General features: G+C 37.1%; 1 protein-coding gene across 1 annotated transcript in view; it reads left to right on the top strand.

Moving 5' to 3' along the window:
* GALNT3 (polypeptide N-acetylgalactosaminyltransferase 3) overlaps positions 1–22,563 on the top strand; it is a 50,740-nt gene that overhangs the window by 13,393 nt on the left and 14,784 nt on the right. The window contains exons 2-3 of the mRNA XM_058549166.1: positions 14,905–15,528; positions 18,595–18,767. Coding sequence (XP_058405149.1) covers positions 15,014–15,528; positions 18,595–18,767 — 688 coding nt within the window. The 5' untranslated portion in view covers positions 14,905–15,013. The remainder of the gene's footprint in view (positions 1–14,904; positions 15,529–18,594; positions 18,768–22,563) is intronic.

The following is a 22,563-nucleotide window of genomic DNA, read 5'->3' as shown; positions in this document are numbered from 1 at the left end:
ATGGACAAATCTTTTGCAGTGCTTCTGCCTGGGGAAAATATCAGTTAAGTGGATAATCTGTGGAACCACTCAAATCACTTCTCAAAATTCCTCCTCTCTCTAGTAGGCCATAAATAATCAATATATATATTTCATATGTTATGTGAAATTCATTCGTAGGTGCAGATGTGGCAGGAGAAAGTATGTGAGCTCCCCTTTACCCCCCATGGGTAGTGCAGCTCCATAATTATTTGTTTGTTCCAAACTGTAAAGACAGAGTTGGCTAGTCCACAAATCAAGATCCTGTCCACAACCTTTCAACTTGACAGCTAATGTTAATGGAGATATTTATCTAACTAGGTGTAGCTGAGAAGTTGGATATCTGACCATGCCCTTCTTCTTAAAACCTGTGCCTCACAATTGCTGGAGGTCTACTCTGTCACTAGGCTTTTTGTCTTATAACCTGCAGATACCTTTGCTCAGAAAGCTATTCCACTTTATGACAATTAGATGCAGTTAGTTGTCCACTGATGGCTCAGCCACCCAGAGCAACTTTACTTTGTCTTTAGCTGGGATCTTTGAAGTATGTCTGCTGCTGCCCCCTGTGAGACAGCATGTGACTGTCTCAATGCAGTTTGCTTTGCATCAGTATTTGTCGTTTCTCCTAAATCCACAAGTCACTTCCTGCTCAGAAGAATTGCTGGCAAAGATGTGAACATGGACTTAAACATAATCAAAACTAACAAACCACAGTAGCAATTCACCATGAAATTAGATTCCACCGATAAATACAAGCAAAAATGACTTTTTGTCACTCCTTCGTTCCCTAACATTTTTACCAGCAAATGAGGGGCACTTAATAAGATTTCTGCCCAAGCACTTATGGGTGTATTATTAGGGCAAGTTTTGTTTTGTTTTTTAATTAATTTAGGAAATCCAGTGATAATGCATGACAAAGATCCAATATTAGTTCCCAATAGTGTATTTTTGTTAATCTACAATCTACGCTAGGTTTTGGGAATGTGATTTTGTATTTCCTTGCTTTAGGTAGTTACCCTTAACTCTTTACAGCTCACTTTAACTCAGTAGCAAGCAAGTTTCATACACCAATTAGGCTTTGTGCCAGTTAAATTCAACTAGAACCAGACCTTAAATCCCTGGAGCTGTAAATGTCTATTGTCACAAATACAGGAACAAGAACTGGAAAGAACCACTATCCTCTTATTTTATTAAATGTTACTTTTACTTGCAGTTATGAAGTTCTGCTTTTCACTGCTTTAGAAATGTTTTCATTGGAATTTTTAAGTTAAACTAACAACTAAAATTGACCTTAAACAAATAGCCAGTTATTTCTCTAGCAAAAATAGGTTTATTTGGGATCAGCAAATAATTGCAATTCAGAGTCTGCAACAATGGCAAGCCATGTGCAAGTTCCAAGCAGCAAGGGGAGGAGAAACTCTGTTATAGAGAGGAAGAGCAAGTTGGGAGGGCTATTGTAAACAGAGCCCATTGGAAGAACTGAGAGTTCGAACTATAGTGGCTTTTCATTGGCTGAGTTCTGACAGTCTCTCATTGGCTGAGCTCCTTGCCAGTCAAGAAGAAGCTCTGCCATCTATGTAGGGCATGAGAGCTTCCACTTTTGTCCTCCTGACTCCATTTTAATGAGGTTTCTGTTTATTAATTTCCACATCCTTTTGATCAAGATCTTTCTCTGAAAACATCACTGATCAAGAATCAGGTTTTCCTGGTTTCAGCAGCTGTTTGCCCCCAGTGCCAGGAAGGACTGTTCCTGGGTGTGGTGTCCCACATCCGAGGGAAAGTGCACAAATTGAAAACCTATTGTGGCTATGTTTCAGTAACAAAGAGGGGTAGAAGGAAAAACTCAGGCACTTTTTATCTAAAGTCCATGTGTTATCAAGATCATAGGCACTGGAGATCATCTCCAGAAGCATTATGTCATTATCAAAGGTTTGGCAGACAAAATTCCAGCATGCCTGGTTTGGACATCTTGGAAAAGCTGTCTCATCGAATGTTGTCTGCTTCAATTTGGAGAAATTTTTACTTTCAGGTCACCAGATGATGTGCAAGTCCAGTCAGGCCTTGTTGCTTTCTTTAGGTATGTCACATGAATCCAAGAATCTATTCCCTGAAGTTTAGTGGCACAAGGGTTAGTTAGCAGTGTCTGATAGCCGCCTTTCAGTGAAGTTGAAGAGAGTCCTTCTGGAGGTGTCTTTTCCAATAGATGAAATCTCCAGGTTGCAAAGTGTGATGCTTAAGTTCTCTGTCTCCCGAGAGCACTCTGTGAAAAGATTGCTCTACCAAAACGTGGTTATTTTTAATAGAAGCAATTAGGACTTTGAAATATTGAGAATATCTCCTTTTATCAGCTGTGGGTCAAGAGAGGCAGGAGCTAAGTGCATTGGGCATCCTGTGACTGTCTTAAAGGGTGAGAGTTTAAGAGTTCCACTGGGGGTGGATCTGAGATTTAGAAGGACCAATAGCAATGCTTTTGGCCAAGGTATTTGGAGGGTTCCTACAAGTTTTGCCAATTGAGTCTTAATAATGTGTTAGTGCATTTGGCTAAACCAGATGATTGAGGGTGGTAAACACAGTAAAAGTGTTATAGAACCAGCCAAACAGCACAGACTTGTCGGAGTACCTGACCGGTAAAATGAGTTCCTTGATCACTGTGAAGTTTGAAAAGAGTTCTTCAGGCAGGGATAATCCTTTCCAAAAGAACTTTAGCCACAGAAGAAGCAGTAGCCTGTTTGCAAGAGAAGTCTTTGTTCCAGTGAGAAAACATACAAACCATGACTAAAACATATTTATATCCATGAGATGGGGAAAGTTGTATCAAATCCATTTGCCAAACCTCGAATGGTCCATTAAGCAGTTTAAAATGTCCTGGAGCAGTACGAACAGGCTTCTCTAGGTTGTATTTTGGATAAGTGGGACAAGTGAGGTAGGCACTTTTTGTGGCCTTGTTAATATTTCCTCACCAGTATTGATTCATGAATGCTATCATTTTGTCAGTGGGCCAGTGGTTTAGTGCAAGTACAGTGATTAGGAGTGGGAATTTTAGAGTCTCTGGTAAGACTGGTTGTTATTTGGTCTGAATCAGAGCTTTCTCTTTTTATCAAACCAACAATTGTTGAATTTCCAATCTTGTTTTTCCTTTTCTGAGGCAAATTGTTGGGCTTCTTTAGTCAGTTTTTCTAAGTTATCATTTGGGACAATATCTCTTTAGACCATAACAGAGGTTTGACTGTTGTTACTTTATTTAAGGGCTGCATTCCTTGTGGAAATTTCAGCAAGGTGATTTCCTTTAGCTTCCAGAGAGTCAAGTTTAGAATGCCCCGGGATCTTCATAATAGCTGAAGTTGCAGATAAAAGCATAGCATCCAATAATTCCTGAACATAAGGGGCATTTTTCATTTTATTTCCACTGGAAGTAAGGAAGCCACATTGCTTCCACAACATTCCAAAATCATGAGCTGCTCTGAAAGTATATCTACTATCAGTATAAATATTGGTAGTTTTACCCTTGACTAAAGTACAAGCCCATGTAAGAGTATATAATTCAGGCTGTTGGGCCGAAGTGGTCATAGGTAAAGGTGCTGCCTCAGTGATATCAAAAGGAGTTGCAATAGCACACCCAGCACAATATTTGCCTTGTCATCTTTTAAATAAAAACCATCAGTGAACCATGACAAGTTAGTGTTACCCAAAGAAGTTTCCTGCAGATCATCACAAGGAATTAAGAGGTGATCCATCAGCATTAAGCAGTCATGAGGGACTTCATCAGTACCAGAGGGGAGAAGAGTAGCAAAGTTAAGGTTATTACAATGTAGAAGAGTTAAATGAGAAGCAGTTAACAAAAGGATTTCATAGGAGGTGAGGTGACTGACTGAAAAAGTTTGAGTGTGATGAGAATTCAGGAGGGCTTCCATAGCGTGAGATGTGAAAATGGTTAAAGGGATCGCACAATGATTTTCTCAGTGGCATTAACCAAAATGGCAATGGCAGTAATTGCTCTAAGGCAAGGGGAGTGTCCCTGTGCCACAGGGTCCCATTGTTGGCTATAATACCCTGTGAGTTGTTGAAGGTTCCCATGTTTTTGGGTGAATACACCAAGGGCATTCCCTTCCTTTTCATACACAGAAAGGAAAAAGAGAATCTGATAATTGGGATGTCCAAGGGCAAGTGGGTTCATCAAACTCTCCTTTAAGGCCTTAAAGGCTATATCATCCTCTTCTTCCCATAAAATTGGGTTGAGGTTGTTGTTCTTTAGTAAAACAGAGGTTTGGCCATAAGAGAGAAATTTGGAATCCAGTTTTGGCAATAATCAACTAGCCTGAGAATAACTCACAGATGACGCTTAGTTTTGAGTTTGGGGAAAGTTAGGACACCATGAAGCCTATCTGGATCTACGTGTAGCCCTTGTTCTGGTATCACATGCCCTAAATATTGAACCTGGGTTTGGGCAAAATATAGTTTTTCCTTGGCAACTTTATGTCCCTTTAAAGCTAAAAGCTTTAGCAAGTGGATGCTGTCTTCCTGTGAGGAGGCTTGGGAAAGAAAGCAAAGAAGCAAATCTTCTACATATTGCAGCAAAGTAGCATCCCTAGGGAACTTTATATCATCCAGATCAGCCTTCAGGATTTGTGAGAAATAAGAAGGGCTCTTAGTAAAACCCTGAGGCATTGCTGTCGTCCTTGTTTTCCTTCCCAAATGAAGGCAAAAAGGTATTGACTAGCTTCATCAACTGGAATGCTAAAGAATGTACTACATAAATCAATTACCTTAAAGAATTTGCTTCCAGTGGCAATGGACATGAGTAGCATATGAGTGTTAAGAACAACCGAGTGTCGAGGGATAACAATGTTGTTTATTGCTCAGATGTCCTAAATAAACCTCCTTCCTTGGCCCTTGGTTTTCTTACTGGTCCAATAGGAGTATTACAGGGACTAATACAAAGGATAATGAGACCTTGAACCTTGTGATCTTCTATTATGGACTTGATACCGTGAAGGACATCTTTACTTATTAGGTATTGATTAATTCTGGGGAGAGGTTTTGAGGGAGCTATTTGAGTCGATAGGCAGTGACCTGTGAATTTTACCAATATCGGTTGGTTTTGCCCATAAGGAGGTTTGGTTAGCTGACTCAATAGGGACAAATGATCAATGTTTTTGGAATCAGCTCTAGTACTGTCAGAGATGGAGAAAAAAGATGTCAGAGGGTCATTTAATTCACCTGGTTGGCTGTTTTGATGGCTACTGTCAAATTCTAGAATTATTTCCCCCTTTTGGGAGAAAGAAATTCCGGTATGATACTTTCCTAAGAAGTCTCGGCCTAATGGATAGGGATGGAGGAACTAAGGAGAAAAAGGGTGTTTATTTCTCAAAGGGCCTAAACAGAAAGGAACAGGTTCAGAGACAGTAACCTGTTGAGATTTATTACAAATCCCCACTATTTGAACTGTTTTAGTACTCCAAGGCAGGGTCTACTTTATAGTAGTGGGGTTGAGCACCAAGAGTGTGGCTTCATTGTGAATTAGGACAGAAGACATTCATCTCCAATCTGGAGAAATATTTCTCCAAGCCGAGTAAGAGGGAGGATTGAGAAGAGCCCTTGTAGTTCCTCAGAGCCCTGTCATTGAGAATTTGGAGGACATTGGAAAGGCTGATTAGAGGACTGAAGGTACTTGAAACACTTAAATTTATAACAGTCTCTTTTCCAATGTCCTGGCTCTTTGCAATAATTGCAGAAACTAGGAGGTTTTTGGTTTTCTCTAGGGGCCTTCATTTGCTGGAGTTGAAGATTAATAATTTTAGCAGTCTTTCTTTCAGGTGACTCATCTGGAATATGAGAGAGTTGGTTTGCCAGATTAACTAAATCTGAAGTGGACGGTTTCATCGTGGTCCTTTTTACTATAACGGAAAGGTCCCAGTTCAGCCCATTAATGAACATAGAGTTAAAAGCTACCCAGGTGGAATCAACATTTGGAGGGAAATCAGAATTGTCTTCAAAAACAATCTGAAGTTGATTGTAGTAGTCATCAACACGTTAATCAGATTTTTGTGTGTAAGCCTGAATTTTTTTCCAATCAGCAGGCTTTGGGAAAGCTCTAGGAATTGCCCTATGAAGTTGCCTAGCAATGTCCTGAGCCCGATCATACAACAGGTCAGTGGTAATACAACTCCCAGTGGTAATCCTAGAGACCTTTCAGCCAGTTTTCATTCAATGCTGGGCCTAGCCTTCACTGACAAGCATATGAACTAGCTGATATATGTGAGAGAAACCAGGTTTGATAAGTTTGAATGACTATATTACATTCCTCAGCAAATCTGTGAAGATCTCCGATTACTTTGGGAAAATATTTTACTATGGCTTGTAGTTCAGCTTTAGTCCAGGAGGTATAAGAAATTAAGGGTTTAGCCTTTGGATCCTCTGAAGGCTTTATTTTAAAGGGACAGGTTCAATAGGTTCAGAGGAAGAGGGAAGTGGGGAAAGGTTCAGGGAAACGGGGAAGTTCAGCAAGAGAGTTAGTATGGGTCATCTGAGGGTATAAAGGAGGTGTAGGTGGTATAGAGAGGAAGGAGGAAGATGGCGCCAGAGGAGAGGAACATGAGGCTTCAGAAGCCACTTTATCTTTCTTTAATCGTTTGCTCACCTCAGTGAATCTTAAAATCTTATTTTGCAAAGAGGCAATTTTAGACTCCTAGTAACATTTGGAAGCCTCAAAATACCAACTGAAATAAGCCTTCCATTCAATTTTCGAAATTTCAGAGCTATGGTTGTCCAATTTGGTTTTAAGAAAAGTTTAGGGAGTCCATAAGTTCCCCACGATGGCCATTGGTGTTCTAAATTACTTTTGGTTAAATTGGTCTATTTAGTTAGAAATATGCATGAGGAAGTACCAGGTCTTTTAAACATAAAATTGGCCAGAGTCCCTGTGGGGGAGGGCACCCTCAAAATATTTAGATAACTGGGATCATATTTTTTCAAGGTTTTCCTCTATAGCAGAGGAATAATTCTCCAAGTCTACAGGCCAAATACCAGCTGGTTCTAATAGAAGCAGTCCAATTTCAGTAAGGTGCACTGAAGGTTGAACAACGCAGTTCCGATGGAACAGGCCAGTTCCAAAGGAAATCAGATTGAGGTTGATCATTGCAGTTGCAATGGAACAGCCTGCTCCTAAGGGAATCCGGCTGAAGTGCCAGCCCAATTCCAAGTAGGAAAAATTTGGTTCCAAAGGAATCGGACCAAAGGCTTAGCACAGTTCTGGGAGAAACAGCCTGATTTCAAAAGAATCAGGCTGAAGTGCCAACTGAGTACTCACGGACAAAGGAGGCCTTAACCAGAAAAGAATGAAGCCTTAAAATAGATCTTGAATAAAGCCTGGAGAGCTTCACATGCAAAAAGGGCAGAAGATTGGATCCAGGAGAAAAGACTTACCGTCAAACTCCAGGGTCGGCAAGAAATGCAGCAAGCTCAATGGGATCTGTTGTGGGTACCTCATCTGTTTGCTCATCAGTCTTGGAGTCATTGGGGGTCTTCTCTGGATCCTCATACAGGCCACAAAAAATGTTGACCTTAAACAAATAGACAGCCAGTTGTTTCTTCGGCAAAAAAAGTTTTATTCAGGATCAGCAAAGAATTGCAATTTGGGGGTCTGCAACAGTGGCAAGCCACATGCAAGTGCCAAGCAGCAAGGGGAGGAGAAACTCTTTTATAGAGAGGAAGGGGAAGTTGGGAGGGCTACTGTAAATAAAGAGTTCATTGGAGGAATTGAGAGTTTGAAGTATAGTGGCTTTTCATTGGCTGAGTTGTAACAGACTCTCATTGGCTGAGCTCCTTGCCAGTCAAGAAAAGGAAGTCTGTCTTCTTCCTGTTGGGCTCAGCTATCCACATAGGGTATAGGAGCTCCCCCTTTTGGCCTCCTCACTCCATTTTAATGAGGTTTCTGTTTATTAATTTCCACACTAATATTCTTACAGTGTGTACTTTTTCACCTGGAGGGGCAACCATCACTATAAAGATGCATCTTATCTTGATATTTTCCCATCTTAATTTGCGTTGAAACAACACCCCCACGTGATTCATTGTCACATTACAGTTTTAGAAGCCATAGTCGAGATAACTTGAAGCCACAGTTTTATAGTTAGATTATTTTTATTTGTGAGATTCAGTTCTTTCTGTTCAGATGGAGGTATGTTTTTACCCTTGAGAATAATCCATTGATTTTAACCCAGTCTCACAGACTGTTAGAATGTGTGTATTGTTTTAGCCTTTCAAAGTATCACTGTGGATATTTTTATGTATTATTAATACCTTTTGAAATGTCTTCATATATACTAGGATATAAATTAATATTTTTTGAGACTAGAAGGTCTCTGAATTTTTTTTCTAACTTTAGAAGTTTATAAGGATTTAGAATTTAGAGGATCTCTGAATTTTAGTTATTTTTTTTCTACTTTTAAAAAAGTATTTCAGGGGGCAGGCCCAGTGGTGTAGTGGTTAAGTTCACGTCCTCTGCTTCAGTGGCCCCAGGTTTGCAGGTTCAGATCCCAGGTGCGGACCGATGCACTGCTTGTCAAGCCATGCTGTGGTGTCGTCCCATATAAAATAGAGGAAGATGGGCATGGATGTTAGCCCAGGGCCAATCTTCCACAGCAAAAATGAGGAGAATTGGCAATGGATGTTAGTTCAGGGCTAATCTTCCTCACAGAAAAAAAAAAAAAAACTATTTCATAGTATTCCCCTCTCTTTTTCTGTGAATGTGATCTTTTATAATTAGCAAATGAGCATTTTAAAGGTTTAAAGATTTTAGAAAGAGTACAAGAAGAATGAATCCTTCATCTGGTAATCATTCTAATGTGCAAATATAACTTATTATATCCTGAGTTTGTTGTGCTTATTATTTTTTTTTTTCAATTCTCAAACTTATGAATCCAATTGAAAGTTGATTCTGGGAGAGATTTATTTTGTTTCTTTGGCTGTTTTCACAAAGGTGTTCAAATTTGGCAAGTAGCATGGTCTAGGAACATGGCATTATTCCCAGGAATAGAAATTAAGAATCCTGGTTTTATTTTATTCATTCATTTATTGTGTGTCTTTTGGATTACGTGTTTTATTGTTCAGAGTCTGTTTTCTCATTTTTTTGATGGGAATAAAATATTTTAAAAATGATTTTACAACATCATAATTTGAAATAAAACCTCAGTGCCTCATTTATATCAGCATTAACCCCTGAGCCATTTCAGGAAACTTTGGGTCATTCTTGCTTTGGATCTTATCTTATCTCTCCATGTCAAAAGAACTTTTGCTCATTTTTTTCTTTTTTTGTTTTGTGAGGAAGATCAGCCCTGAGCTAACACCCATGCCAATCCTCCTCTTTTTGCCTGAGCTAACATCCATGCCAATCTTCCTCCACTTTATGTGGGACGCCGCCACAGCATGGCCTGACAAGTGGTGCATTGGTGTGCACCCAGGATCCGAACCCGGGCCACCAGCAGCAGAGGGCACGCCCTTAACCGCTGGCCACAGGGCCAGCCCCTTTTTCTCAATTTTTATCAAGAATCTACTTTGAAAAACCTGTCTTTGGAGTATTAGAAATTAATTATGTGATTGCCTTTGGATAGATACAGTCCTTTTGTTATCAGGTGCTAGTTTTGATTTGCCCAAAGTCTTGTGACCTAGACCAGTGATTCTTCTTTTTTCCTCCCCAAAGCCCCAGGAGATAGTTGTACGTCATAGTTGCACATCCTTCTAGTTGCTGTATGTGGGACGTGGCCTCAGCATGGCCAGAGAAGCAGTGTGTCGGTGTGCGCCTGGGATCCGAACCCGGGCCGCCAGTAGTGGAGCGCGCGCACTTAACCTCTAAGTAGACCAGTGATTCTTAACTGTTGCAGCCGTTTAGAATTATCTAGAGAGTTTAAAATAACAACAAAAGCAGGGCCAAGGCCCCACCCCTACAACAGTTAAACTCTCTAGAGGTGGGGCCTAAGGCACTGCATTTTTAAAGAGCTTTCCACTAATGTGTATCCAGAGTTGAGAACCACTGATGGAGATGCCTAATGTTGAGTGTCATTTATCATTAATGGAAGCCTGATGTTGCACATTAGCAGCAAAGAACAGAAAAGTCATATAAAATCCCTGGGAGATCTATGTCGAACTCTTCAAATGATCAGCAATCGATAAAAGAAGACTATTCTCTTCAGAAATAATCCGAAAAGAGCAAAGCATCCTGTTCCTACTTTAGTAGACTCAAAAAGGTCTCAATAATCTTCTATTGTCAAGATCTACAATCCCATCCTCAATCTTTATTTCCAAAAACATGCTCTGAAAACAGTTTTTTTTTTTTTTTAACTCATTTGTTTGGAAAACCTCACTTGAGGTGATACGAGGCTATTGTAGTTTTTTTCCTAGGTTTTCTTTATCTCCTTTATCTCCTTATCAGTTCTTAACTCTTAATAAGCTTATTTCAGATAACTTCAGTAAAAGCTCAAGATCTTACATCAGACCTGAGTTGGAACACAGTTGGGGAAATGCTGCTCTTCCTCCTAAGCTAAATGACCTTGGCCAAGCCACTTGATCTATTTGACTCTCAGTGTTTATCAGTAAAATGTGAATAACATAGACTTCACAAGATTATTGGAAAAGTAGAATAGAATTTTTATAGTAAGTGTTAAGATATCAGGGACTTAATCAACATTTAACAAAACTTAACTGTTGATACTGAACCTCTTAATCTCAAGTTTGTGTGCCCGATGTGCAATAAGCCAATCACTGAGACACCTGTCCTTGGAGATGCAGAAAGGTTTATTCGAGCTGGCCAAAATGAGAAGGTGGTAGGATAGGTTCTCTCAAATCTTCCTTCCCAAAAGAAGAAAACAGGGGGTCTTTATAGAGCTAAGGGGCTTGGGTGGAGGAGTTTTGGAAAAAGAAAGGGGAAATCCATGTTCCTTTCACTCCAGATAAGCCCTTGGGCAGTCAGACTTCTGGGTGTCAAGGGCAGCTGGGGGCTGGTTATCTGGTGACTTCCTTAAAGGCATTCTTTTTCTTCTGGGAAACAAGCTTATAAATCCTTGTGACCCTTGAGTCACCCCTCAGGTTAAACAAGAAAATAGCAAATTAACAAGATTAACTTTTCATCTATGGCTATTTTGGGAACAAGGTCAAAGGGTAATTGTGTTCTTATTGAATACAGTAACCCTCAGGTACCGGGCTTCACTATTGTTTTTATTATTTCTAATAATAAATGAAATCTTGGTCCTCCTTCCCTTTTCCAGTCAACAAACATTTATTGGGTACACACTATGTCACCAACATTGTGGTAAGTGCTAGAAAAACAACCATGAATAAGAGAGACACTATCCATGTCCTGCATGACCTTTCCTTGACTCTTTCCTTAAAGACATCCTAAACTAACACCTACTAATTGAGTGACTTCCTCAGGTAGGTAAGCATGTACAATGATAGGATTATTGCCCTGTTGATGAAGAAAACTCCTTTAGTTTATAATTTATTCCTAAAAAAGAACTGTCTTCTAACTGCCTCATTAATTCCATCCTTCTTCCTAATTCCCCACCCTACCCACAGATATGATTTCTGGCGTAAAATATTTTGGGAAAGCCATCACTACTGTAGAAGGATTTAGTACTATCATCTCCCTCTACTCTGTGCTTTCCTAGGACTCTTTCCTGTTGTATGTTGTGTTAAAAGGAGACCAGCTCATTCCTTTTCAAATTCCTAGTCTAGCCTGCCTACTACTGTTTACTGAAGAAATCTAGTATTGCTGAATAGCACTGTAGAAGGGGATTTTTGGTGTTTCTCTCAGGGAAAGAAAGGAGGGTGAACATAAGTTGATTTATATCTATTTATTTATAGTCAAGCTGTGGTTAGAGAATGGTGATCAGGTTGTATTTCATAGGTTAGGGACCATTATCCTGTGAAACTCCAACATTTTGCCCCTCCTTATCTTCCTGGAACCTCTTAGATCAGGTTATTGTCTGTTAGTCTGAAAGCACTCTGGATCCTAAGCCCTAGGATCTTGGAATGGATTCTCTGCCAAAGTTCATTTCTGGTTTTGCACTAAAGCCCAGTGGACCACGTCTAGTTGAACTTTACTTATAAAGATCAACCAACTGCCAAACAATGAACATCTCTCAAGGATAAGATGCAGATTGTAAAATCTACATCCTTTTGACATGGATGCTTTATCTGTCAGTCTATTTTCCCTTGACTCTCCTTTGTTTTGTTTTCTTGTTTCCCCTGGTCTTTCTTTCCAGTCTCTTTGTTTTCTTCCCACCCCTTAAATGTAGCTATTTCCCTGGCCTCTTTATATACTGTAAGTGAACTCCTCTGCACCCCAAAACTGACTCTCAAATTTTCATCTCTAGGACAGAGCTTTTCCCTGATTTTCAGTCCCATTTTTCTTTTTGCTCATGGGAACTCGCCTTGGAAGTCCTACCAGCATCTCAGATTTCTCATGTCCAAAATTAAACAAATTATCTCCCTAATTCCCACTCCAAGTCTATCCTTCCATATTCCCTGCTTTTGTTAATGTCATCACTTCACCCACCCACCTTCCATTCTTCCCTTTCTCTCACCAAGTCCTATCTGCTTCTACTTCCTGGACTCTCTTAAATCAGTCCTGTCAGTCCTTCCTTGTCCTCTCATCTCTTTGATATCCATCACCTTTACTGGTACTGAGGAACCTGTGACTTTTATAAAACATAAATATGTTTATGAACCTTCCTTAAAATCATTCAGTTCTTTCCATTCCATCCATTCAGGACAACATTGGTAAATTCCAAATTCACTTTGTGAACTTGTCTTTAACTGACCTCCCAGCCTCACCTCCTGCCATTTCCTACCTGTGCTTTCTACTTCTGCTGTACTCAAGGACTGGCCATGTCTTTTTTTGCTTTTATGCCTTTGCATCTGCCATTCCCTCTCTCTCCTCTCTCGTCTGCCTGCCTAAAAATTGCTTATTTTTCAAGATTCTGCTCAATGATGGTGTCATCTTTGGAAAATTTTCCCTAACGTTTCTCCTTCTCTTCCATGTGGCTTTCATAGTCCCCCGTCATAGCACACATCACACTGCTTTGTGGTTGCCTGTTGATGTGCCGTATTTCATACTACTCTCTGGGCCTTAAAGGTATCTTTAATCTTGTAGCCATAGCTTAGCCCAACATTTGACACATAAAAAATTACACAACCACAATTGTATGCTTCTGAAACTCCTATTATGTCTTCAAATAATGTAAAAAGCTTAAGAGGTCATTTTAATCCTTACATGGGACTCTTAAGGTAACCAAAGCTCAGATATATTGGAATCTCATTTTTTGGGCAACATACATCATAATTGAGGTATCTTTTGGAGCTGAAGTGTCCATTCCATACCACAAAAAAATAGAGCAGTCCAATTAGAAATAGTGTGTAGAAATAGGTATTCAAGTTCTGTCTATTTTGTTTATTCAGCTTAAAAGTTCTTGCTAAGGGCCAGAGGATCCATCATGGAACTTGGTTTTCTTATTTTAAATTTAGTGATAACTTTGGAAGAGAAGCTGAATAAAGTGTCAAATTAATTTTCACTTCCATAAATGACATTTTCCTTAAAATATGTTTAGGATTTAGGGAGGACAGGCATTTTTCTTGCCTCTTTGCCCTTGCAAATTACTTGACTGACTATAGTGGTGCAAGGTATGTAATCATGTACTGAAACCTTTTCATGTTACATATTTTTAAGCATCATGAAGAAAATCAACCTTCACCACGATTCAGGCTTCATCAATGTCCTCTTTTTCTTTTCTTTTTTTTTTGTTCCTGGTGGCCCATATTAGGATGTAGTAAGCATGTTGCTCTGTTCTTAGGATCAACTGCAAGCAGTATTTCATCAAACCAAGTACTGCTTTTATAACTCAATGATCTCTATTGCCTCTTCAAAGATACTTCAAGTAAGCTTACTGTCATTTTCTCTGTTTTTGGTGAGGAAGATTGTTCCTGAGCTAACATTTATTGCTAATCTTCCTCTTTTTGCTTGAGGAAGATTGTTGTTGAGCTAACATCTGTGCCAGTCTTCCTCTATTTTTTGTGTGTGGGACACTGCCACAGCATGGCTTGATGAGCGGTGTGTAGGTCCGCACCTGGGATCTGAACCTGCGAACCCCAGGCCGCCAAAGCAGAGTGTGCAAACTTAATCGTTTCGCCGGTTGGCTGGCCCCTGTCATTTTCTTTTTGCTATTAGATTTTGTATTGGTGTGAGCTATTGAAAATAGCTGTTATATAACAAGACATTAAAGGCTCTTAATTTTCTATTCTTTATTGGTTCTGTCAGAATTTACAGGTACTATCAGGTAAGCAAATTTGGAGGAATGCCAGTTTACTTGTTGGTGAAGCTGCTTTATAACCTTAATTGGTTTAGTTGGAGTAGAAGTTCATAGGTTGAGGGCAAACTTCATAAAATAAAGAGTACTATTTTAGATACATGCCTGACTACCTGTCAGTATATCTTTGCTTTCTTATAGATTCTGTCTTTTCTTTATAATTAGTTTAAAGAAGTCCTTTGGCTCCTTGGTTATTGAGTTATATCTTTTTTTAACTCAAATATATTTATAAAAATAATTTATGCATATCATCTAGTAGATATTAGCCAGAGTTAACAAAGAATGTATTTTTTTTACTAGAGAGAAATCACTAGTATTTTATAGCCCCCGTAGAATGTAGTTAATTATAGCACTTGTGTTCTTCCAAAAGGGCAATTTTCTTGTGGGCAAGATATCTTTGTGCTCTTGTTAGCTATAAGAGTACCTTGTTTATAGCTTATGTTCAGTTGTTGGCTAAATGAATGAATTGAACCATACCTATAAGAATGAATAGCTACTAATTCCGTCTATCTATCTATTCTGTTTATAGGTATTACAATTTAAGGAAAACTTCTTGCCAGCAAATCTATGATAAAAAATATAAGTAACAGAGGAAACTATAACTGTTATTTGTCAAGTGACAAGCTTTTAATGTCAGAATGGCTCATGTAAAGCGACTAGTAAAATTACACCTTAAAAGACATTACCATAAAAAGTTCTGGAAGCTTGGTGGAGTAATTTTTTTCTTTATAATATTTTTGATTTTAATGCAAAGAGAAGTAAGTGTTCAATATTCCAAAGAGGAGTCAAGGATGGAAAAAAACATGAAAAACAAAAACAAGGTGTTAGATTTAATGCTAGAAGCTGTAAACAATATTAAAGATGCAATGCCAAAAATGCAAATAGGAGCACCTGTCAGGCAAAACGTTGATGCTGGTGAGAGACCTTGTTTGCAAGGATATTACACAGCAGCAGAATTGAAACCCGTTCTTGATCGCCCACCTCAGGATTCTAATGCACCTGGTGCTTCTGGTAAAGCATTCAAGACAACCAATTTAAGTGTTGAAGAGCAGAAGGAAAAAGAACGTGGAGAAGCAAAACACTGTTTTAATGCTTTTGCAAGTGACAGGATTTCTTTACACCGAGATCTTGGACCAGACACTCGACCTCCTGAGTATGTTGAAGGATATTCACTGTTTACTGCTTATCACTACGGTTTGCAGGGGAGGGGCATTAGCTAAGGTAGTTGCCTGTTCTTTAGCCACTCTGAGACAAAAAATCAGCAAATACCGCTTATTTAATCTGTTTTAATTATTTTTGCTTATGATTATTGAGGCTAGATATCCGTTTCTATGTTTGGGGAAGCATTACACACATGAAAAGTTATCATCATAGAAATTAGAAAACTGAATTCTAGATCTGACCTCTATAGAACTACAAGGAAATCCTTTATTCTTAAATGCTTTAGTTTTCTCATCTATTAAGGAGAAAATATAGGGCAGTTTTTACGGGAAATGTAGGAGGCAGAGAGTTGTTTCTATTCCTTGGTATATTGCTGTAGAATAGAAATGTTTAAAAATGGGCCAAGGTTTTGGAACTTTTAGATAACAATATTTTATGAACTAAGTCACAGACTTTGTGGCTACTTCCAGTGCTATAATTATATTTAAGAATGCCCCGTGTTTTGTAACCTTTCTTTTAAGGGACAATATTGTTATAATTACTAATTCAGCTATGATTCTTTCTCTAGAGTTTTGTTGAATAAATGCTCATATTTATAGAGCTGTCTTTCTTTATTTTATGAGAGGCCAACATTGAATTTTTATTGTCACTTTGTTTGCATGTTTATCTCAAGTATACAGTGTTTTGACTGAGATTTACCCCCTAGATTCTACTGTGCTGTCTCTTTGTCCTTAGTTGATCATTTAAGATGGCTAAAATGAATTCTAGTGCTTTCAAATGGTCTGTAGATTTGTTGAAAGTGTAAGATGGACAAACTAAGCAAACAATGCCTACATATTTTGCTTTCTGGTTATAATAGAATTACATTTGGAAGTGAACTTGAAGAAAAGTACTTTAGTAGACTTAAATCGATTGCTTCACTCATATTTTTCTAGATTTATAATCATAAATACCTGCTCCAACTATGAGTCCCTCAATATTGAAGTTGTGTAGATTACTGTCCTCGATTCTAATCTCTGTGATTCAAGGTTAAGTTGCTCATCATTTTTAAGTGAATGTGTGAAGAAACAAATGAATGTCTATAAATATTATAGCTATTAAACAGGGCACAGTATAGTTCCTTTTTTACGTTAATAGGTTAAAATGCAATATTACACTTTACTGATTTTTGGAAGAGATCTTGACCGAAAAGCAATCCATGTCACAATTCAAGAAGCACGATTTTTATTCTTTGACATGACAATCAAAGTCAGCTCAAGATAAGCCTTTTTTTCCCAAGTTAGCATTGAGAAGCTGCAATAATATTCAATAATATTAGTCATTAAATAAGTGAAAAACAACTAAGCACATAAAGAACCCTTTTTTGATAGGAATAGATACCTAGAACTGTGAAGAGTTGGTGAAGATTTAATACTTACTTTCTTTAACCTGTATCAGCAAGGAACATATTTTCTGAAGAATTGCTAATCTTTTCCATGCTCATTAGAAATATAGATCCAGTTTCTCCCAAAGCCAGATGGTCATGTGACTGATAATTTAAGCACATTTCTATATGCCAGAATTTTCAGATGGTTTGACTGAGAGTATGCAGTCACTTTAGCAAGTTATTTTTTTTTTTTTTGCACCAGGGTAAAAGAATTTATTTTCCTTGGCCTAACCTAGAATCAAGAACTGAACTTGGTCTTATTTCTTTTCCTACTTTGGGTGTATGTCACAACTCTGCTGGGAAACCTTCTCATCATGGTCACTGTGACCTGTGAGTCTCGCCTTCACACCCCCATGTATTTTTTGCTGCGTAATTTATCTATTGCCGACATCTGCTTTTCCTCCATCACAGCTTCCAAGGTTCTTGTGGACCTTCTGTCACAGAAAAAGACCATTTCCTTTAATGGCTGCTTCACCCAGATGTTTTTCTTCCACCTTATTGGGGGGGGGGGTGCATGCATGTTCTTTTGTTCTTGTTGTTGTTGTTTTTCATTTTTTTATCTTTTTTTTAAATTTTTTGTTTATTGCAGTAACTGGTTTATAACATTGTATAAGTTTCAGGTGTACATCATTATACTTCTATTTCTGCATAGATTACATCATGTTCACCACCTGAGCAAGTTATTTTAATTTCACTACTTTAAATGACATGTAAAACAAATTTTAAACCATAAGTTTAACCTGCTAATCGTTCAAAATAAATGGGGTTTATGAAATCGTATTGTGAAATTAGTACCACTAATTAGTCAAAAACTACTTAGGATCTCTCTCCTTTCCCTATCAATGTTTCGTGTGGCAAAAGGAGCACAGGACTTTTAAAATGGATTTACAAATTTTATTTTAAATTTTTAAATATAGTTTTTTAAAAAGGAAATTTTAAAATTCTGTCTTATTTAATTGAACAGTAGATTGGATTATTGGAGCAAAAATCTTTAACGTAGCATGGCATAAAGTATATGGTAGGTACTTAAGTTTTTGCTGAATGATGAACATCTTAAGAAAATAGATTTTATAGTGAGCTATTTTTTCCCTTTTAGTTCAAGTATAGATTAAGTAAATTGATTAAATAAACTTGGAAAATATTGCGTACTTAGGAAAGTATCTGATTTAAGATAATCTCTACAAAAATGAATATTTAATAAAGTTGCACTATTTAAAAATTGCAAATAATAAGAAAAATGGGTGATTTCTACAAGGAAGGAGAAAAACTTGGTTTTTATTTGAGCAATTACAAATATTTACCATTTTTACGGGTTGTCTCATTTATAGGTTGTCTTATTTAAAATGTTATTTGTATTATTGTTGAGAAAGCTTACAATAGCGTGTTTTAATCCTTGACATGTAGTCTGTATCAGTGGACATGATCTCTGGGTGAGTGGTCTGGTTATAAAAAAATTTTGTTTTGATCTGTTTATATTTACATAGCATTAAGATCATTTTCCATAGAAAGAAACTATCCACTATCATTTCTTTGGTGATAAAGGTTAAGTAATGATAATTTTATTAATGGTATAACTGTGAAACAAAGTAATAAAATTCATAATTGTTTTTCTACTTCTTTGACTTCTTCTAGATGTATTGAACAAAAATTTAAGCGCTGTCCTCCCCTGCCTACTACTAGTGTCATAATAGTTTTTCATAATGAAGCGTGGTCCACACTGCTTAGAACTGTCCACAGTGTGCTCTATTCCTCACCTGCCATACTGCTGAAGGAAATCATTTTGGTGGATGATGCTAGTGTAGATGGTAAGAAAGCATGCGCAAATTAGATTGTTCCTGAGTAAATCCATGTGGTGTTGTTCAAAGTCTATTTGGTTATATTATACTCTCTGTATGCCATCTCAGCTTAAATATGATAGCATATATGGTATGTATGATGAATGGAAGTAGAATCCGAGGATATCCATATTTGAATATTTTGGAGTTAAATGTATGAAACATCATTATTCATAACGTTGTAGTCCTCGCATGAGACTTTTATTGTAAGGCAAGGTGGTTAAGAGCACGGACTTGAGCCTTGAGTCAGGCTGCCTTGGTTTGAATCTCAGTTTTGGTCCTAACCAGCTATGTAACTTGGACAAGTTTCTTAACCCCCCGTGCCTCAGTTTCTGTATCTGTAAAATGGAGAAAATGCCATATCTCATCAAATTTATTGTATGATATGTCATTAGTTTATATACTACTAGAATAAAAAACCCTTACAGCCAATTAAAACTAACATGCCATTGATTATAAGAAGTATCCAATTGTACAACTTAGAATTGAGGAAATACATAAATGGTGCATAACTCCTAGGATTGTTTTGAAGATTAGATGAGTTAATATAAATAATATATTAATAATATAAAAGAGTAGTAAAAAATCACTGAGTCACCACATCCTGTTTTATTTTGGCTCTTTTAAATATTCCGATGTTGTTTGCAAAGTTAACCAAATTCTTTAATGTGTTTCTACTTAAAATTATGATAATCAGTTATGAAGTTACACATGTTCAATTGGAATCACAAGGCTAATCTGACAAATACTCTAATTTGCTAAATTTTCAAACATTACAAGTATTTTAAATACCAAACAGATCCAGATTATTTCAATGATTATGAAGTTTATTCCTGAATAAGCCTAAGTTTGAAGCCAAATTCCTTAAGGTCAAATTCCAGCTCCAGCACTAACTAGGTGTTTCCTCATCTGTAAAATGGAGGTAATATTTTATCAAATCCAAAGCACCATCTATTGTAAAATAAATCATTACTTTATGTACCACAAGATAACAGACAAAAAAATGACACTGCCTATTAAGTGACATGTCATCGATTATAAGATGTATCCGGACTTCAGAAATGGTAATAAGTGAATAAAGCATAAAATTATTAACCTAGTTTATTTAATTATTTCTACATGCAATTCTAAACTTTCCTATGATTTCAAAATCAAATATCCTGAGTGATTTGAGGTTTTGTTCTCAAGGTAAATTAACATCTAGGTGGAATAAGTTTGCTTATCACTAGAGATCGTTGACCTGGATGTGAAACCTGTCCACCAATTGGGGAAGTTTTACAATTCAAATTCCCTGGATTCAAGTTACACACTGTATGCAGATGTCTGATTTGAATCTCCAATCTTCTTACCCAGGTTACTTCACCACTCAATTGTAATCAACTAATTTATTTACTGTTTGATCTGTTCTGAATTTTTATACTTTCCATCTAGTTGGACTGTAGTCGGTGGAGTTTTAAGTGACGTCTGATTAAGTTCTGCATACTTCTCATATGTTTTATCTTAAAAAGCAAAAAAACAGACCAACAAAAACTTAGAAATCTTTCTTCTTCGGTTTCTTGAACTCGCTTCTCAGATGATTTTTGTTTTGTTTGATTTTCCAAGTAGCGGGGCAATAGGGGCACAGTAAGGCTACTTCTAGTAAGCCTTCAGTTGAAGGTAACTTCTATTATTGCACAAACAAAATTAATAGAATTAAAGGAAATCAGAATGAAAAGAGGTATCCATTCATAATCTTTCTGTTTTAACCATTTTAATCTTTTCCTTCTCTCTCCTAATCACTGTCTAAATAAGCCTATAATGTTTATCTAATTATATCCATGTCAGAAATCCAGTTTTGAAATCGGACATTTCCACATAACATTGTTATTAGCCCTTTTCTTTTACCTTCAAAACTTTATTTTTAGTGACAATGGTGAATTAGATGCATTTTATTTAACTGTTCACCTTTATTCATCCCATAACATTACTGTACATTATACTGAAGTGAATATCCTTGTGCTTGTTGTTTTCCTTCTTTTGAATTATATCTTTGGATAAGTTAGTAAAAGTAGGACTGTGTGGTCGAAGGGTCTGATTATTTTTATAATTCTTTATAGCAGTCAACAACAGATTTGAAACAGTTTTCTTGGCGAGGGCTATCTTTGCATACTGGTGTGATTTGTCTTATTGAATCAGTCAAAGAGCTATCTAATGAGTACCCACTGTGGAAAATGTGTCCCTACTTGCTGCAAAGGAGCTTGTGAAGTAGAAACCAGAGTCCCTGATTTCAATTTGCTTAGGGAAAAGCAGCATAAATATGTGGATAATCAAGTAACAGAGATAGTTAAATCCCAATGATAACAAACAAAAGATGATCAACATTTTCAGAGCATAGGCCATGTGCTAGTCCCTGTCTTAAATGCTTTATTTGTAGGTAATCTCTCATTTTATCCTCCCAACCCCCTGTAAGGTCAAGTCCTATTATCCCCATCTTACACATAAAGAAACTGAGGTACAAAAAGGTAAAATAACTTGCCCAAAGTCACACTGCTAAAAGTAATGGTGCTATAAATTGAACGTGGGAGGTCTGATTTCACAGCTTTGTGCTCTTAACCTCACAGAAGGAAGGGTGTGGGTGGGGACTATTTAGGGGGCAGGTAAAAATTTATAGGAAGTTTGGAAGTTGTGGATAAATCAAAATTTCTTAACACATTCGAACAGTGGGAGGGTTTATTTAAAGAATCTGTATTGATCCATTTAAAAAGTTAATCCGCATTAAGACCTTTGAAATGTTTCTGTTTTATAAGTTTCTATTTTGCAAGCCTATGATTAAAACAAATATCTATGATTATATTTTTAAGACAGATTACAATCCTGCTTGTATTTCAGAATTAATTCTGAAGTACTTAGAAGGTGCTTAAAAAGTTAACCTGTTACTCTGAGACAGCAGTGTTTGGACAGATTTATTTTTCCACAAAAGTTCTTCCTGGTCTCTCACCTCCTTTATGAATGTTTAAGCTTTCAATAAGCAACTCTGTTATGTGTACCACTGGAGAATTGAAAAATCATATAATCACAGATAAAGTCAGAGTCATGCATTTACTTCTGAAATCCCACAGAAGCAAACATCATACCGGGACATTTATGGATGTTCTCAATATTCCCAAATCTTTTTGAGCCTGTGCTATGGGCCCAAGAAGGCCACTTGAAGAATTGTGTTATATACTCAACAAGGAATCAAGAATTTAATGGTGAAAAAGCAGGAATAACAAATTGTTTAAAAATATGAACAACACTGGACTGACTTGATTAATGTGTTTTTCTTTCACCTACTTTCTTAACTCTTGCTTATCTTATTATGTATCTCATCCAAATTGGAATATTGAATATTTTAAATTATATACCCATTACTAAAATTTTGTCTGTTTTTAAACTTCATTTCTGATTTACATGCTCCTTTCTTTTTTCATATTTTTACTGGAAAAAATTCTGTCAGGAGACTCCAGAGCTTTTGAAAATTTTCTGCTGACTCTTTATAGAAATATTCCCAAACTGCTGTAGCCCTGGACTTTCCTACTCGCCTTTTTCTTGAGATTTTGGTCTTAAATTATTTTGTTCATTGCCTAAATATCTGAGAATCTTTTTGATACTTGGCATTTTTCTATAAATTTCCAGATTTAAATACCAATTTTAAGAAGTACCAAGTATCTTTTTGGCCAAATTCAGTTTCTTTCGCTTCCTTAGTCTATTTTCTCTGACCTCTAAATGACTCTTCTTAACTCCTGGG

This window comes from Diceros bicornis, chromosome 10 (genome assembly GCF_020826845.1).
Source record: "Diceros bicornis minor isolate mBicDic1 chromosome 10, mDicBic1.mat.cur, whole genome shotgun sequence".
In the NCBI taxonomy this organism is placed as follows: domain Eukaryota; kingdom Metazoa; phylum Chordata; class Mammalia; order Perissodactyla; family Rhinocerotidae; genus Diceros; species Diceros bicornis.
The sequence above is the reverse complement of the archived record's forward strand: the minus strand, read 5'-3'. Positions and strand labels throughout refer to the sequence as shown.